The 19,373-nt window shown below is 36.0% G+C and overlaps 1 protein-coding gene across 1 annotated transcript in view; it reads right to left on the reverse strand.

The window, feature by feature from the left end:
- Window positions 1-19,369, reverse strand: part of PPAT (phosphoribosyl pyrophosphate amidotransferase) — a 32,169-nt gene extending 12,800 nt beyond the window's left edge. The window contains exon 1 of the mRNA XM_033106414.1: window positions 19,085-19,369. Coding sequence (XP_032962305.1) covers window positions 19,085-19,212 — 128 coding nt within the window. The 5' untranslated portion in view covers window positions 19,213-19,369. The remainder of the gene's footprint in view (window positions 1-19,084) is intronic.
- Between the last annotated feature and the right edge of the window lie 4 nt (window positions 19,370-19,373).

Here is a 19,373-nt window from a genome sequence, read left to right on the forward strand (position 1 = left end):
TGATCCTCTTACAAATTGCTTCCACCTTAGTATCGCTATATTTCCAATTATTTAAATAGAAACGTTTGAGATATCTTTGGTCTTTGGTCAGTGACTAAGTCCTTAAAAAAAAAATTCACTGGCATGCCTCAGAAATTGTCCTCTGTGCTTCATTCTCATTACCACCACCCAGGACTTCATCATCTGGTCTTCCTAGTTTTCAGCCCTATGCATCCTTCATTTCATAATGCTACTGGTTATTGCTCTTCAAATTTTTTAGACTCTAAAATTACAAGCACATTAACATTTTGTTTATATTAAAAATAATTAAGTTATACCCATAATTAATCATAACTTACAATTAAATGTTACTTAATGGTACCATGTTTAATGGAGTGCATATACTAGAGTTTGAGGTCTTTGCTTCCTTATACAAATGATGTTACAACGATACCTTTTATCCATCCTTAACATTATTACTTTAGGACAGACTATCAGAGTTCAATTACTGGACAAGGAGGGGACGATGACTTTGAAACAGATTACTAAAATAACTGCTTTTCAAAAGAACTGTATGTACTTCACTCAGAGAGTATACTTTTTATAGAACTCATGCAAGATCATAGGGTGAGGCTGGGGGAGGGAGACTGCAAATTTAATAAATGGAGAACATTGATTTAATAAGCACATAAATAACAGTGTATAATGGTGTGTGCAATCAATAATTTTTCACTTTGCATTTATTTAACTACTAGTGATGTGGAACATTTTTCTATATATTTATTCACTTTTGCAAACAAACTGTTCATGTCAGTTGGGGTCTAAGAAATTTGCATGACCTATTTTGCCTTACAATTTTGGCTGATTTTCATGTGACTTAAGAACTCAAAAGTTTTTAATGTGCTCAGAGTTTCTTTTTTAGGGCTTAGAAAGCCCTCCTTTCTCCAGGTCTGATTCATTTATGTCTTCTGGTTTTTTTATGGCGGAACCAACAGAATTTTTATTGGTGTATGGTAAACTGAAGAAGGGAAAAAATGAATGTGTCCTTTCCACTCTTGGTATCAACCTCATGCAAGTGATAAGGACAGAGGATCTGGTCCCCTCTGCTAAGCAGCAGGTAGTCTGGCTGAATCTTGGCAAAGGACCCAAACACAAACTCTGAGGCTTCATGCTCTGGAGATTACAATCATCCTCAACCTCAGAATACCTCTGGCCTAATGCTACCGAATCACTTTCCTTCAGTGACCAAGTTTTCATTCTATCTCCCTCCTCTTACCTGACAGAATTGCATCAGGAGTAATGAATGATTCAAGCGTTTCAGTTTAAGATCTCCAGGGTATGGGGCCCCTGGATACAATTCTGGGATTCAAGCTAGAAATGATCAACTTAAGAAAAAATACATTCCCCTGAAGAAGCTGGGGAGAGAAGTTTTCTGTTTTCACCCCCACCTGGATGTTCAGCTCCAGGCCCTTTTCCACTGACGTAACACTAGGCCCTAAACCAGATAATAGAATAGCAAACCCTACCTTTCCTTACTGTGATCATCATCAAGCTCACGTGTGAAATTACCTGCTCACACAATTACCTGGGTATATCTGTATCTTCAGCAATTCTCTCTAAAGAGAATTCTTACGTAATTTCAGATTTTTATTTTCCATATTCTCAACAAAATCCAAAACATTTCCTAAACTGTGATTCAGCCTCAAATAATTATGAAACCCGATTTAAAGTTTTTGACTTTTACTCTGAGCGTTTTAAATTTATATAATTATGCCATTTGAAAACAGTGGTACGTCCTTTATTTTTCATGTTTTTATATTTTAATATAGAAATCCCTAATACAATCTTTAAGATGATAAACAGCATTCCTCTTTGTATTCTTTAATGGAATGCTTCTAAATATAATGGTGAATTATCATTTTAAATGAATGTTTATCCCATTAAAATCATATCTAACATTTGATCTAATGTAAAATATAATGCTATTTCTGTTATTCAGTAAAAACTGGAAAAATATAAATGGGAATGATATGAAATAAGATGAATAAACCTTTAATTCAGAAATTACAAAGGGTAATCATAACGTACTTAACTATCTCCTCATCATTATGCAACCTCATTCTAAGTATAATTCATCTTCAACTTCCTGTGCCAATTGAATTCCAAATTCTATGTGTTGGGTTCCTTTAAAGCATGTTTACATTTTCTTCAATATTAATTACCTTCCTCGTTTGATTACCTTAAAAAGTAGCCTATACCTCATTTAAAAAAAAAAAACAGTATAAAACCACCAAACTATAAAACAAGGAAATCAAGAAAAGACATTCATTTTTCAATCCTGGCATGGTTCTTTTAAATGACACATTCCTTGGTCCATTTCAGCATAACTTAGATTAATTTCTGGAAAGTTTAGTATATATCAATCAGCTAATTACATAAGATATACAAGGTGTGATAAAAAAATATGGTGAATGTTTAAATGAAAAAAAATTTATCACAGTAAAAGACATGTTGCTTTTACTCCCTCAAACCTCCCTCAAAATACTCACCCTCACTTCAAACACATTTATTCCATCATTTTGCCACTTTCTGAAGCAGTTCTGGAACTCCGCTTTCTTGAGTGTCTTTAGTTGTTCTGGCGTGGCTGCCTCCCTGTCCTGAATTGATTCAAAATGTTTACCTTTCATGGTCATTTTGACTTTGGGGAAGAGCCAGACGTCGCATGGGGCCAGATCCAGTGAATAAGGTGGATGAGGACACACCGTAAAGTTTTTATTTGACAGAAATTGCCGTACCAGAAGCGATGTGTGACACAGAACCTTTCTATTGTTATCACAAAATATGGTGAATGCTGTTGCCAAGTGCCATCCTACAGAAAGGCAGGGATCTTCAATACAGGAAGTGGCGCGTCGAACCTTAGTGACAGTGTGTGACAAGTTTCAACTTGTTCAGTGCAATCAGGAGTGAGCTACGGTTGAGAGAAGGTGTCTTTTAAAGTGTGCCATAAATCAAGGATCACGAACAATACATTACCATAAAATGGGCAAACAGTTTCATCCTCCATCATGACAATGCTCCATGTCACACATTACTTCTGGTATATGGCAATTTCTGTCAAATAAAAACATTACGGTGTGTCCTCATCCACCTTATTCACTGGAGCTGACAGCATGCGACTTCTGTCTCTTCCCTAAAATCAAAATGACCATGAAAGGTAAATGTTTTGAATCAATTCAGCACATCGAGGTACCCACAACAAAGACTTCCAGAACTGCTTCAGAAGGTGGTAAGAACAATGGGATAAGTGTGTTCAAAGCAAGGGTGAGTATTCTGAGGATTAATGGCAATGTGTCTTTTACTGTAATAAATTTTTTTTATTTAAACATTCACCATATTGTTTGATCACACCTCATATATTTTATATATATATATGGTACATATATGGTATATGTATATGCTATATGTATATGCATGTATGTGTGTGTGTGTATATATACATATATATACATATATATATACATATATATGTATATATATATATATGGTATACCAGGGGTACCAAAAAACTATATACACATTTTAAGAGATCTTAAAATGTGTGCACGTTTTTTAGCATCCTCTGTAAATATAATATACATATATACACACATACATATACAAAAAATCTCTTAGCTATCTGAACACACATGCCAATGAAACAAGATTTTCTGATGATCTCATTGCAGGACCTCTTTTACATTGTTAGCATCATTTATCAAGTGCCTACTATGTTAAAGCACCTAAAATAAAAATATAAAGAGAACACTCCATTTTAAAAATGTAATTTATCTTGAAAACTAACCACAACCATTTCTAGAAACTTACAAAATTAGCAAATAGTTCTAGTAGAAGTTCAAAATAAACCATGTCAATGGGATGTAATCAATTAATTTATCTTTATATACATACGTATTTAAACCATATAATACCACTTTGTTACAAAATGTGTCTATCACAAATCTGTATTCCTTCATGAATATGATCAAATTAAGCTCAAGCTACTAGCTTTATCCATTATGTTAATCCAAGTTTTATTTTCCTTACTATTATTTCTAAAAGGAATTCTGTTCTTTCCAGGCAAAAAAGATAAGGAAGACATCTCAGGAAATCCTTTACTTTTGGTTTCTCATGTCAGACCAATGGAACTAGGTATAGTATGATGGGGCCAAAAATATAATGAAACTGATCCAATCTCAAATTGGAAAGTAAGATTGTCTTCTAATCTGGGTAAATGGATGATTTTTCCTGGTAGAAACACTTAGGATTAATTTATATTTCCCTCTGTTTTACCAATATATACTAAAAAATCATTTTTAAAGCAAATGATTTCTTTAACAAAATGTAGATTGCCAAGAAATATTAACCCTTCAAATTTCCAACCTTTATTCTTTAAATATAATGAGAAATCTGATGGGCAAAATTACGCATAGTAGTTCCTTAATATTTAATGAGCATATCACTTAGCATTTTGGGGAGCCTCACACACAAACAAAATTTTACATTTGAAAATAAATAATATCACCTGCATAATGAGGTCAAGGATGATTTTATTCACCCAATTAAAGTCAACATAAATCCCCTTTTTGCTTCTCAATTCTTACTGAAAATTAATCCAACTAAGGAAAAATACTGAAAAGCATTTCAAAACAAAGACATTAAATAAACCATCAATAAGAACAACTCTCTACCTCAGGAAAATGCTAAAAAGTGTTTTTTAATGACTTACATTATATATGCTAGGGTTTGAACTATCTTTTTATTAAACATGAACATGAACTCTAAGAAAAATAACAGATAATACAGTTGTTAAAATAACCAATATAAGGTCAAATAATGTCATTACCATAAAATGAGTTGCAAAACTGCTAGAAATCTAACACAAAGGCACTGTGCTGTATTAACGGATTTATAAGTAGCGATATTCTGCATAGGAACAAGACATTATGAAGTTTCTGACACATTTTTTTGCATTAAAGGAACATAATATTTCACTTACAATGGCATTTGGTTTTTGACCAATGAGACATCTTTTATTTTCACAAGGAGTAAAACGCAGACTGTTTTAATGGGGCTCATCAGAGCCCTTCACTTATGAATAGTTTTGGTTCTCAACCCTGACTGTGCACTAGAGTCACACCCTGGGGAGGAGGAGTCGGTGGCACCCGAGCAGCGGTTTTCAAACACTCCCCAGGAGATTCTGATATGTAGGTAATGACAGCCATTAGATAAAGAAACAGGAGGAAAGTAGACAAACAGTTCCCCCCGTCCTATGACAAAACAAAAATTATCTTGCATGAGCCATTTTCTTATTTAATTATATTGCTTTGTACAATATTACAAAATTATATAATTCCACTTTCATTGTATACTGTCATACTAAAAGAGTGGAATGGAAGAGAAATGATAGAGAAAAGATGTTCAAAATGTGGCTAATTATAAACAACTTTATTAAATTCAGTCACTGTCATGATAAGGAACAGATTCAGGTTCTGTACTTTATTTCCCCATTAGTTGAAGAGAAAAGCTAAGCCATGATTTGTTATTCTGTCTCCTGAAGAAAATTACTTTCTTTACTAATGCTGCATCCAAGTATTTATTTTATCTGATGTAAGTAACCCATGGATATCTCTTTCTCTCCTCACCTGATACAGGTAACGCTACATCAATAATGGAACCCCCTATTAATTCAACTTTTATTCCAGCTGTCGCAAATGAAGGAGGAAAACACTGGACTGTACCAGAAGTTAGGGCTCTAATAGGCATCTGGTCTGATAAAAACATACAACAAGAATTAGAAGGAACAGTGAGAAATAAAAGGATATTTGAACAAATTGCGTCCAAGCTTCAGACACTTGGTATAGAGAGAGACTGGAAGCAGTGCAGAACAAAGTACAAAAACTTAAAACACGAATACAAGATTGTAAGAATGGCTCAAGGCCTAGGCATGACTAAGAGCATGAAATTTTTTACTGAGTTGGATGCTATTCTGGGACACAACCAAACAGGTGAATCACAAGAACAAGAATCCCAAGATGAACAACAAGCCACAGAATGTGAGACTGAAAAAATGGAAGCCGACCAGACAGGTAGGAAGGACAAGAAAAGTAATCTTAATATGCTACACTATATAAAGATGTCCAGTAGCGTAATATGAATATAGTCTAAATTACATACATTTCATTAAATGCTATTCAAGTGAATTGCCGAATTTATGATAAAACAGATTGAATGTATATTTGATCTCCTCCAGAACATAGAGAATAATACAAAGTTATACAAAAGGACGAAATAAAATTGGGTTTCCAGAGTGAAGTTTAGAAACATACCAGTTTTAATAAAGCAAAATGCAACTCTAGACAGAAGTTAAAACAAGTTTTCATACCAAGTGTGGTAAAACTGTGAGTAGAGCAAAAGGCACTTGTAACTCAGAAAAATACAAAACCCATGAGAATGTCTTTGAAGTGTAAGTTCTTCTGGGACACATCAAAAAGTTATTTAAAATGAGTTTAACCCTAAGGATTGAGCTATAATGCACATAAAGACATGACAGCATGAAATACACTGGATGACTTCTAGACCGGTAGTCAGGAAACCCAATAGTCTCTCTGGAACCATGAACCAACCAAGTGTCTCCTCTAGACCTGATTGTAAAATGGGGGGCTGGACAACAAGATGGTCGTACAGACCTCTACTGATCTCGGTATCTGCCTTGCATGATGCAATCCTAATTCTGTGTGTCTAGGGTAAAAGAAAAGAATGACAGAAAATTAGGATTGGAAAATGGTGGTGAGAAGTCCTAAAAAGTTTCACTGGTGGATAAGAAAGATTCTGGTCTGCTAGAGAACTATCCATCTGCTCCATTAAAATTAAAATGACTAGACATAAAGGAGCCCAACAGCCGTGGCAAGATTACGTTCACACAGTAACTGCTGGAGATGCAGCTGAAGGTGACTTCGTCAGTTACATGTCAGAAGCCTAAGATGGAGACTAAACACCAGACAGCAATGGTGACTAAAAGACGTCTAAGGGTAGGGAATCTAAACTACAGGAAAGCAAAAACTACCACAGTATTTAGTAGCAGGTTCACCCTAAAAGGGAAAACAATAGAGTTTAAAACACAATTCTGTAAGTGAATAACAAACAAGCCATGACACACTTCCTTATGTTTATACGATCATTGTTGCAGAGGCATCTGAAGATGACTTGTTCAGTAACATGTCCGAAGAACTAAGAGAGACAGATATAAAACAAAATCCTGGCACAGGTAAAACCATATTCTTTGATTTTTCGTTTATGACAAACTCCTTAAGATGTTATTATAAGATGTTGCTATGGACTGAATTGTGTTACCCCAAAGTTCATATGTCGAAGCCCCAATCCCCAATATGATTTTCACATTAATATGGAATATATTCAGAAAATATGAAAGAGGATAAACGTAGCCATTCTAGAAATTATGTTATTTTAAACTTTCACGTGAAAATAAAAGCAAAGGTATGAACCCATAAGGAGCCTAGCAGCAAAATACATGTGAAAGAAATTTAAATAGGCGAGGATTTTAGGCACACCTGCAATATAAATCTGTTGATGTACAAATCGCCACTCTACTATTTAGAAAGTTGTGTTGAGGTATAAAGACATGGATACTTATCTTAAGGAAAAAAATTCACATCAAATGTTCTTTCTTTAGAAACAAAAACACAATGAAGTGATGGGTAGTTTCAGGTAAAAATAGGTAGAGGTTACCTCATTATAAGTTCACATATTTTACTGACGAAATATTGTAACTGGAGTTGCTATTGCTCCTTATTGCTAATGTTGACACATGAAACTGATGCTCCAAAGTAATTTCTTTCCTATCTTAAATGTATACGAGCTGCTTTTTCAATTCAAAAAAAAAAAAAAAAATTCCAGATAGAGCCATAGACCCCCATACTCTGGAAACTAATTAGTTCCCAATTTAGAACTCCTGGCAATTTTGGTCTAGTATAGTAGGTAGCAGAGTGGGTTCAAGCACCATATTTTTATAGAAGATAATCAGGCACAGCCAGGGTTGCAAACCACAGCCAGGTGGTCATGTTTCAAGAAAAAGACCAGCAGAGGGCTGAAGAGAGTAATACATAAATTCCAATTTGATTCCAATCAGAGGAGAAAAATTATCTAATTCTAATACATTATCACAAAAAAAATGTATGACTAATGCAATATGAAAGAAGACACTCAGTGGGAAGAATCATGGAACTCTTAGGCTATGCCTAGTACAATAAGTAGGAAGAAACGGCCCAGGACAATTGAATAACGACTTCATTGGTTCGAAAACAAATTCATTTTTTCTCCCTAGTTTGAGGCATAGGCAAGAGAGGATAACAGGAACAGGAAAATTACCAGGAGAAAGGACCAGTTTCTGAAAGAGAAATTTGGGTCTGACAATCCAGCTACCTATCTCTTCTGGTAGGAGAAACAAAATTGACTTAATCATCTCCAATATCCGTTGCCATTTATATGAGGTGAAATACCTCAACATCTTGGTATTCTTGCAAGTCACTGCTTTCTAGTATGGGACAGTCACAGGTAGATCAGTTTGACTCAGAGGGTGAAGCTGGACATAATAAAGCACAGCTCAACAGTTAGTAAACTATATCTTATTAGAGGAGGTCTTTCTTATCTTCAGCCTAAAAATTCTAAGTGAAAGACTACATTGTTCTTTTAAGAATACTCTTAAAACCAACTATTTTTGTTTGGGCTATAGTAAAACGCATTTCCACAATTAAAACTGTTACAATCCCAGCAATTTAACAAAATTTAGCAACGTGATGGCCAGCAGGGGGCATTACAGTATCTATTGTTAGTATAACAAGGTATGCCAAGCATTTTGTCTTCTCTAATTTATTTCTTGTAATAGACCAAAAATTGGAAATAATTTTCTTTAAAATAGACTAGTTAGACCTTTTTTTGGTACAATTTGGATAATCTTAGCATTAAAATTATTATAGAAACCAATGCACTTTAGTCATGTGAAACACAATACTAAGAACAATGCACAAACACAATACTAAACACAATACTAAGAACAATACTAATACCAATGCACAATACTAAGAACTTGCAAAATTATTAATCCAATAGACTATCCAGATAAGATTTGTTAAAAATTCAGAAAACCCCAAAATTATCAGTGTACAAAATAGAAAGCTGATAAATTTAAATACAGGCAATGTTTTAAATATAAAGGTGTGACTTTTCTAATTCTTACTGTTTCTATTTTAACAAACTTTTAAGGAGCTGTGATATAATAAAGAATATTATCTGATCTTTGTCCCCAGTTCCTGGCACAGAGCTTCAAAAACCTTTGGCATTTCTAGTGTAGAAGTGTCTTTTTATTCTAATAAGGTGACCCAAGATGGATTTGTAGGTAGTTCAGGATAGGACTGGTCACCAGAAAGATCAATCTTGTGTGTGATTAGGTTGGAATTTGGGGTCAGCCTCACCTCCCCTGAACGAGTTTGGAGACTGAGTTCAGCCACGTGGCCAGTGACTTAATGTATCACGTCAGAATCAATCACGTTGATTGAAGCTCAGAGGAGCTTCTTGGTTGGTGAATAGTGATGCGCCCGGAGGGCCATATGCCCTGACTCCACGGGGCACGGGGCCCGGAAGCTCTGCATTCAGGACCCTGTGCGTCTCTTCATTTGGCTGTCCCCGAGTCTTTCTTTTATAATGAAACTGTAATCCTAAGTGTAGACTTTCCTGAGTTCTATGAGTCGTCTTAGCCAATTATAGAGCCTAAGGGGATCATGGACCCCCTGAATTTGTAGCCAGTCAGCTGGAAGTGTGGCTGGCATCTGAAGTACGGACAATCTTGTGGAAGATTGAGCCCTTAAAGCTCCCAAGTCTGATGCTAACTCTGGGTAGTTAGAGTCAGAATGGAACTGCAGTACACAGAGAGAAAATCAATTCTCTTTTCTGAGGGGATACTGAATTTAGGGACCCCCGCCAACAATGACATCTTATTTTCTATGACTCAAAGTTCAACATAATACCTAATCTCTGTAAACGTTTCTAGTTCCCAAAAGTAGGACATGTGCCTGAGCCTAGAACTGATGGCTTTACTCACTTAAGTAAAATGTTATAAATTCATATTCTGTTGAAATAAGGTTTGAACTCAAAGTTTACCTTGAACTTCTGCTCTCAAAAAAGTAGTCACTGGGGAAGGATGGGGGAGGGTTTGGGCATGGAAGGAGGTGGTAGGTGTAGTTATAAAAGGGCAACCAAAGGGATTGTTGAGTATCTTGACCTTGATGGAGACATGAACCTACACAGGTGAGAAAATTATTATAGAACTGAATATACACATACACACACACTCTCACAAATGATTATAAGGAAAACTGGGGAAATCTGAATCGGAGTAATGGATTATAGCAAAGTCAAACTCCTTGATGTAATAAACAGCATGTTATGGTTTTACAAAATGTTACCATTGGAGAAAACTCTCCAAAGTGTAGAAAAGATCTCTCTCTGTATTGCTTACAACTACATGTGAGTCTACAATTATCTCGGTAAAATTTTCAATTAAAAAAAAAAAAAGCTTATTAGATATCCCTATGTGGCTCCAGAGTACAGCCTATCATGTGAAGTCTTAATATTGCTAGAAGCTAAACTTCCAGTCAGTCTTACAGTGTAAACATGTCCTGAACAAGATGTGGTCCTATCGTGATGTAAATCTCCACATACCTATCGTTGTACATGCTTATGGGCCCCCTACCCACCTTTTGCCTCACAGGTCTATTAATACAAACCATTGTCTAGTTTTACAATAATCATTATAAGCAACTGCATAGACACCTGTACATATAATTTAAAAAATAATAACAATGTCCCAGTGCATAGAAGAAAAGAATATTATCATAGCATTGCTATACTTCAACACAGCAATCCAACATATACATCTGAGAAGGAGCTTTCCCCAAATTACAAACAGCTGATTTATAAACATCCTATACATACACTGGTACGCTAGAATAAAGCCATGTTATATTTTCCAGGCTAAGTACCATCAGTTTCTTAAAATGATTATCTACCTGCTGTTAATATCCTACCTGCTGTTAATATCTCAATATGAAAATTGTTAAAACCACTTATTCTTACTCTTTTATTCCTTTATATGTATTGCAGTAAGGATTACTCTTAGTTACAATGAGGATCAAATGAGAAAAAAAGATATAAGAGCCCTTTGTCATTAAAGTGTAAATGAAAGATGTTACTAAATTGGGTCTAAAAGTGCTATCACAATCCCACATAGAGCATTCAGTGTACTGCCTTGTGACTTTTAAGGCAGAGTATTTGCAAGGTTTTGAAGACGGTTAATCCTCCACAGCCATTTTAAAATTAGGTTGTAGATGGCAAATGTTCTTGGCTTCGAGGTTCCAGTTTTGATTAGGAAACCCAGCCTTACTAGTTTTTCAGCCCAATCTTCAATTGCAAAAGATTAGAGTTTGGTAAACCACAAATTTAAATTGCTATTCTCTTTGTTTTCTGGCAGAGGAAGATACCCTAAGTACTGCTTCGAAGAGGTGGGCGGCCCCAAAGCACCACAAAGTATTGGGTTAGGTACAGGGTCTAAATTGTTCAATTTTAAACGTTGGTGTGACATTTAAAGTCTAATATATACCAGTTTAAGTACTTATAGAGAATTTCTCTATTGTGCATAGTATTGCCTCATTATATCTGAGCTGATAGGTATATGACAGGAGAGGAAAGAAAATGTTTACTGCTGGAGAAAATGTTTACTGCTGGAACTTCTTACTAAAAGAAATCTGTAAACACTGAGATGCTCCATATTCATAAATATCTAATGAAGATTAGCCATTGATGAAAAGCAGCTAAATTATTCTCACCAATAATGGGGGTGAGTCTGCCTTGTAATTTTAACAATATTTTATTTGAACATGAACACATGAAAAACATTTTAACCCTCATATTGAAATTATAATTCTCAGTGCTTTACAGCAATCCAGGTTATTTTAAATAAATGATATTCAAATACATGATTTATCTATGAGTTTGAATAATTAATGAACCATGTTCATTTATAGGTAACCATACATCTTTAGAAGATACTACAAGTCATTTACAGACTATAACAGTAAGCAACACAGAGACTGGAAAACACTGGTGTGACAATGAGGTCAGAGCGCTTATACACATATGGTCTGAGGAAAAAATTAAGCAAATGCTTGAAGGGGACACAAGAACCAAAGAAATATTTGAGAAAATTGCCCTTAGACTAATGCAGTTTGGAATAGACAGAGATTGGACACAATGTTGTACTACATACAAAAACTTGAAACATGAATACAGAGTTTTACAAAAGAAAAATTGCAGTCCTCAAAAAAAATGAGAATTTATGAAGAAGTTAACTGCATCCTAATATAACCTACTCTCAGAACTGCCAAATGGAAATATGGTAACCTTAGAATTGATCTTGTACAATAAAAATGCTATGAACTTTGCTCTTTGCATTTTAACTTAGCCAGAAACTCTTCAAAAATAAAATCCTAACACTACTGTTATGTTCAAAAGACCCAAAAATTATTGTAAAATACATAACTAATTTAAGCCAAGAGTTTCCATTTCTTTCCAAATTTTGTACCAAAAGCATCCTAATTCTTAAACTCATTCTTTTTTTTTTTAATTGAGGTGACAATTGTTAGTAAAATTACATAGATTTCAGGTGTACAATTCTGTATTACATCATCTATAAATCCCATTATGTGTTCACCACTCAGAGTCAGTTCTCCTTCCATCACCATATATTTGATCCCCCTTACCCTCATCTCCCACCCCCCACCCCTCTTACCCTCTGGAAACCACTGAACTATTGTCTGTATCTATGAAACTCATTCTTCTTTACCTGTTCAGTTGTTTAAATGTTCTTAGTGTACTTCAATGCTTAAAGACTAATATATTTTAAATAATTTCACATCATTCTTTTTCTCCTATGTTCTTTTGTTTGTTTTAAGAATTATTTGAAGGTCATGCCAAACACCCAAGAACTTTCAGCATCAAGAGAAAAGCACACGAAGATGGTAAGAGCCTGAGAAATGCCAAGTTTTTCCCCATTGAGAAAAGCTTGTTAATTTTTCTTGATAAGAGATGTTGATTCCTGTCCTTGACAAATTAGACTAAATACATTGTTCATGAGCTGTGTGAGAGCAAAAAATAATGGTTTCCTTCATAGCTCATTAAGAGTGAAAGTGACAGAGTAAATGGAAACTTTTTCATACTTAGAAATTTAGAAATTTCTGCACAACTACCCATTTCTCATGAGCCTTTAAATTACACTTTACAGTGAATGCTGACAGAAGACTGTAAAAGGAAAGAAAAACCCTACAAACTAATAAATTCTGAATTTTGGTGTTCTCCAAAGGTAGTTAGTAATGGGTGTAACATTTTAGTAATTCTACAAATAAGCCAAACTCAGAAGCCAACCTCATTATGTTAGCTGTAAGTCCAAACTGACGCACCAAAGTTGCCAGGAAAGGTAATAGAACGTAGTATAGCATATGGAAGAAAAATGCAGAATAGAAGTAAAAGCACCAGACTGAGAATCAGGAAACCTGAGTTCTAGTCTCTCTCTGACCCTAGTAATCCAACACAGAGCAAATGACTACATCTCGTTGGATCTCTAGGATAATCCAACTTTAGCATTTCACAGACTTATCATTTTTCACACTGTTTTCAGTACACACAAATAGTTGAGGAGCTCAATTTTTACAGTGTGAACGCATCCATGCAACCATCACTTAAATCAAGATACAAAACATCACAGCAGCACCCTAGAGGCCAGGCCTCCCAGCCAGGAATCACCCTCCTGGCCTCTGTAAAGGTGATCAGTATTCTGACTGCCATCACCATACATTAGGCAACATTGCTTGTGAGATTCATCCATGATTTTACTTGCAGCAGGAGTTCGTTCTCTTTTACTGCTGTAGAATATTCCATTATAGGAATGTACATCCCACTACCTTCTTTCTCCATTTCACTGTTGGATATTTCCATTGTTTCCAGATTGGGGCTATTGTGGATAATGCTGCTATAAAAATTCTTCTGCATGTCTCCCAATAAACATATCGTGTTTCCCTGAAAATAAGCCCTAACTGGAAAATAAGCGCTAGCATGATTTTTCAGGATGACATCCCCTGAACATAAGCCCTAACGCGTCTTTTGGAGGAAAAATTAATATAAGACCCAGTTTATTTTCAGGGAAACACGTTATGTGTGTATTTCTGTTGAGTATTTACCCAGGAGTGGGATGCAGGGTCATGGGTAAGCATATACCCAGGTATTGTTCTAAGCACTTTACATATATTCATGCATTTAATCCCTACCCCAACTCTATGGGGTAAGTGCTATCATTCTTCCCAATTTAGAGAGGAGGAAACGGAGGCATAGAGAAGTCTATGCTCTCCAACCAGGTGGCTGCACTGCCTCTCTGTGAAGGGCAGAGGCCACTTCGGTCCCATGTGGCACAGGGCTCCTAGTGTCTACCACAGTACATTGAATATGTACCCAGTAGGAACTCAACAAACATGTTTTGAATAAAATATTAGAGAAGAACAGGAATTTAGCCCTCCTCACACACCCTGCCACCTGACAACCTTTGTATCTCAAGTGACCTGAAAATTTTATTCTCCATTTTTGGACATAAATTGCAAGTCAGATGAGTTGCCATACCTTTGCCTAATTTTAACGCCCTCTAGTGGATATGCTATTGAAAAGGAAAATTGCTAAGAGTTAACTACACAACAGTATCATTCCCAACCCACTGAATTTGAGTAGCGGACCTTTAAATATCCAAGTTTAGCCCAGCCCAACAGATGAGAAAACAGACTCAGAAGTTAGACTTGCCCAAGATCAAACTGATGTTACTAGGAAATTTGAGGCTAAATTTCAAGTCTTATGTTAAGGAGCTGTTCCCAGTATTGACCAGAATGACAAAGCCACAGTACTTTGAGACTCTTGAGGATACACAAATTCTGCTTCAGACTAATGCAAAATGCAAAGTCCTAAATAATAGTTTTAACCTGGGAGAATCGAAAACACATATGATTTTAAAACTGAGAATCGTTAAATTATGGAAGTAATTGAATTAAAAGTCTTTCAAAATCAAAGACTAAAACAATTAGCAAGGACAGTTTTAAAATAAGTCACTTTCCCAATGAAGGGGATATAAAACATTATAGAAATATGATATATTTGGCCACTACTAAGAGATGAAAATCCAAATAAAGTTATCCCCAGCCTTAATTTGGCAACTCACAGGAAGTTCTCTCACAACCTACTCCTTTGTTCTCCAACAAACTAAATAAAAATAACCAGAACTAATTCGATAGAAGTTTATCTGAATGCATTACACTTTCCCACGAGTGCCTTTCTAGTGGTAATGTTATATACCATACTCTGTTTGCAGAGCCAGTGTCTGTATCTCTTAAGAAAAATGCTCTGGAAATCACTGCAAATCGGTTTCCTCAAAGCATAACAGAACCAAAAGATTCTACAGAATGTTTCTGTAGACAGGAGACCCCCTCCGTGAACAAACTTCATCAGGTAAATCTCATAAATTTTTAAAAGAGGTATGAAAATGTTTATCGATTGTAGGGTTCAATTCCTAAAACAGGGAAGTGATAATTCACTGTAGGGCGTCTTCATCTTCTAACTAAGGAATGGCTAAATAGTTGACTGATGAGATAAATCTATGACGTTTTAGTAATTCCTTTTATGAAATCTTCAAAGATGTCCAGTCATTCTAGTCTCCATAAAATGTGACTGGTTTAAAAATTAAGATTTTTGATCTACGAGGGGGTGTGTGGTTTGTCCAGAACTCTGTCAACTACTGAACTCATGTGTTCTGAACCAAAAAAAGCATTTAGTGATTATATGAAATCTGGCATGAACATGCACATGCGCACGCGCGCACGCGCACACACACACACACACACACACACACACACAGCTTATACAGCTAAAGAGGAATATTTAATTTTTCAATGTTAAACTAACATTGCCCTGACAAAAAGTGGAGCTATGAAATAAATCTACGAATAGCCAGAACAACTACCAAAAAGAAGTACTTCTGGATGAATCCATCTGGATTTACCATATTTTGCTATGTATAATGTGCACTCATGTTTTTGGCCCAAACTTTCCGGGGGGCGGGGGAATCTTTCATTTTAATTTTTTAATTCAAATTTTTGTTTACATTTAGGTTATTGTTTTCTGCATTATAAAGAGATTTTTAGCCTTTATTTTTAAACATATTATGGTACAAAAAATTTTATGTAATAAATACTATAATTACAAGACACAAGAACAGATATAAGGTACAAGAAATTTTATGTATCGGTAAGAAATTTAAGATACATATTTACACATCATAGAAGGCCAAGAACCCTCGTTGCAAGTTCATTGTAAGTTCAACAAAACCAATTATTGTATTCCAGGGTATTATTTTGCATACGATATCATTATTGATTTCTAAAGTTACACTTTTAATTCATAAGGATAAAAGAATTTAAAACATTTATATAGAGAATTAGTACTACCCACGTATAATGCGCATCCTTATTTTGCCCTACAAATTTAGGCTAAAAAAAATGTGCATTATACATGGCAAAATATGGTTAAGTATCCAGTACAAGACTGTCCAGCAATTAATTGATAATCCATTTGTTTTTATATAATACATAATAACTTCATGTGTTCTGTTATCCCTGAGACTAAATTTATTTTCGGTCAGATTATGCTTAAGACAAAACAGAACCAAATACAATGCAAAAGGTACAGAAATACCACCTTCTAGATTCCATGTTTTAGGAAGATAATGTGTAAGAGAGAAATTCCTTCATCAAAAAGGGAAAAAAAATAATCAACTCTTACTGACAGGATATCCAAAATAACTACTCCTAAGACTATTATAAACTAATGGGGTAAGGCGGAAAGTAAGGAGGTAGAGCCTTCTGCAATAGACCACCACTTGTCAGTGCACAGTGTGTGTGTGTGTGTGTGTGTGTGTGTGTGTACATATATATACACACATATATATATATACTCACACACACACACATATATATATATATATATATATATATATATAAACTAACTATAAAACTAACTATATTGAGCTATAACAACCCCTCTTGGCTTCCAGTTTTGACATTCCTTGATTCAATGCCACATAAAAACATTAGCTCTTCATCTTTGACCTCTATCTATCAGTTCAGAGTGACAAGATTTTACCTTTCAGACCTAAGGGAGTGTCCTTGTTCTTCCAATCAGAGTCAGTTCCTCTAAAGGGTGAGGTCTTTGCTAATTTAAAATGTTGAATTGGATAGAATTATGGGTGAGAACCAGCTGTCCAAGAATGTTAATGATTCTATGCCTACATAGGAAAATCTTATCATATAACCATATAAGCACACTTTTATTACCTGTATCTCTCATCTCATCTCATAATTCTTTCACATAGAAGCACCTTTAGAAAAATATATGTAACTAGGAATCAAGCTGTATTCATTTAAAAAAAAACTCAGCCCCCTTTTTTAGGCACATATTTAATGAAGAGATAAGGGGGATGACCTTTCTCAGTTATTTTAGCTAAAAAAATAATAGTTAAGAAAAAAAATTCAAGGTCAGTTCGTGTATTTCCCCCAGACCACCAAGCAACTCTATAGATCTCTAGTTTCTACACCCCTCTCTTCATGACAGAATATCCAAAATAACTACTCCAAAGAAAGTTATAAACTAATGTTGCGCTGGACTACCATATAGATTTTACTTTTTCCTTGGATAATATAAATATAATATTCTTGATAAATGTATTTCAAAACAAGATCTCTATTACAATCAACCCACAGTCAAGATGAGAGTCATTCAAGTTAAAAATATTCTTCTTGATTCATCTTCTTGATTCTAAGTTACTCTTAGTAAACAAGGAATACAACAAGATGTGAAACTCAACCTCAAGTATTTGGTACCCTGAAAAGAGCGAAAAGACTACTTCTAATTTAAGCTTGGTGAGGGAAAGCTAATCACTTGGAATGCTTTTATATATGTTTCACCCATATTGCTGATAAGTGTTATTGCCAAGTTCCTTAAATGTTCTAGAAGTTATTGCTGTGGTATTTATTGCCTTATGGAAACTTTGTAATACTTTTAGTGATTAACGTCAAGCCTAGGTTTATATTTCTTAATCCAACAGAATTGTTTACATCAAGTTGCAGTTAGATCAGGTAATAAATTGAAAGATCATGAAAGCAAAATTATTGTTTACTCAAAGGGATCTACCAATTTTTCAAAATCAACGTGTATTTTGCCACACAGAACTACACCCCACTCCCTCTTTTAAAGAAGGCAGTTACTTTTGGCATCTTCTTACTACTAACCTTATCATTCAGTATCTAAAACTTTTACCAATGAAATCTTTTCAGATGCCCCAATCCCTGTGATTGGTTTGTTAATTTATATGAGATCTATAACTGGTAGTTCCTTTTGAACACAAACAAGTCCTGTTTCTCCGTGTTTGAACTCCAGGATCCCTAAGTTCCCATAGCTATGACTACCTTCAAATCATCAACAGCTCAATAGCTCTGCCCTTGCAAACAAAAGCTTGCAGTGGTTGCAGGCTGCGCGCGAACACCTCAAGGTGTTGCCTGTTGGTCCTACACCAGCAGCTACCCGACACAAGCCTATCACAAGGGCAGGCTCTGAGACATTAAAACCAGCCAGCAGTTGGGGTGCACACACCGGAGGGAGGGGTGAGACCCTAAAGAGTATTAAGGGTTGGGGGGGGTGGTGCGGGGGTAGGCTAAAGTTCAGCGAGGCAAGGTAGCCCCCGCGCACGTCTTGGCAACCTGGTTGATGCCACAGGCAGGTCCCAGTTCAGATAAGAGCGGTCCGGCCTCCCGACCTTCAGAAGCCCGCGAGATGGCCAACTTGAGCCACAGGAAGCTTGGCCAAATGGAGAAGCACGCGCGCCGCCACCCCCACCCCTCACCGGGTTGCTCACCGGTGCTGCAGCCCCACGAGTCCCAGAGTGATCACATGAGGCACATCTAGCTGCGTGGGCCACTCTCCTGAGCTGATGCACCCGAACACGCCACATTCCTCTCGGATCCCCAACTCCTCTAGCTCCATGTCGCCGCAGAAAGCACGTGGAAGGACCTGCCGCCGCGGCAGGGGTGTACGCACCAACCAGCTCCCCTCACCGCCCGTACGCCTCTGAAGCTCGCGACAGCCGCTTCTTTCCGAGTGGCACGACCCTCGCTACTGCGGCGGCGCGCGCTTTCCCCTAGTAA

The sequence above is a fragment of the Rhinolophus ferrumequinum genome, chromosome 5, assembly GCF_004115265.2.
Source record: "Rhinolophus ferrumequinum isolate MPI-CBG mRhiFer1 chromosome 5, mRhiFer1_v1.p, whole genome shotgun sequence".
NCBI classification, from domain to species: Eukaryota; Metazoa; Chordata; class Mammalia; order Chiroptera; family Rhinolophidae; genus Rhinolophus; species Rhinolophus ferrumequinum.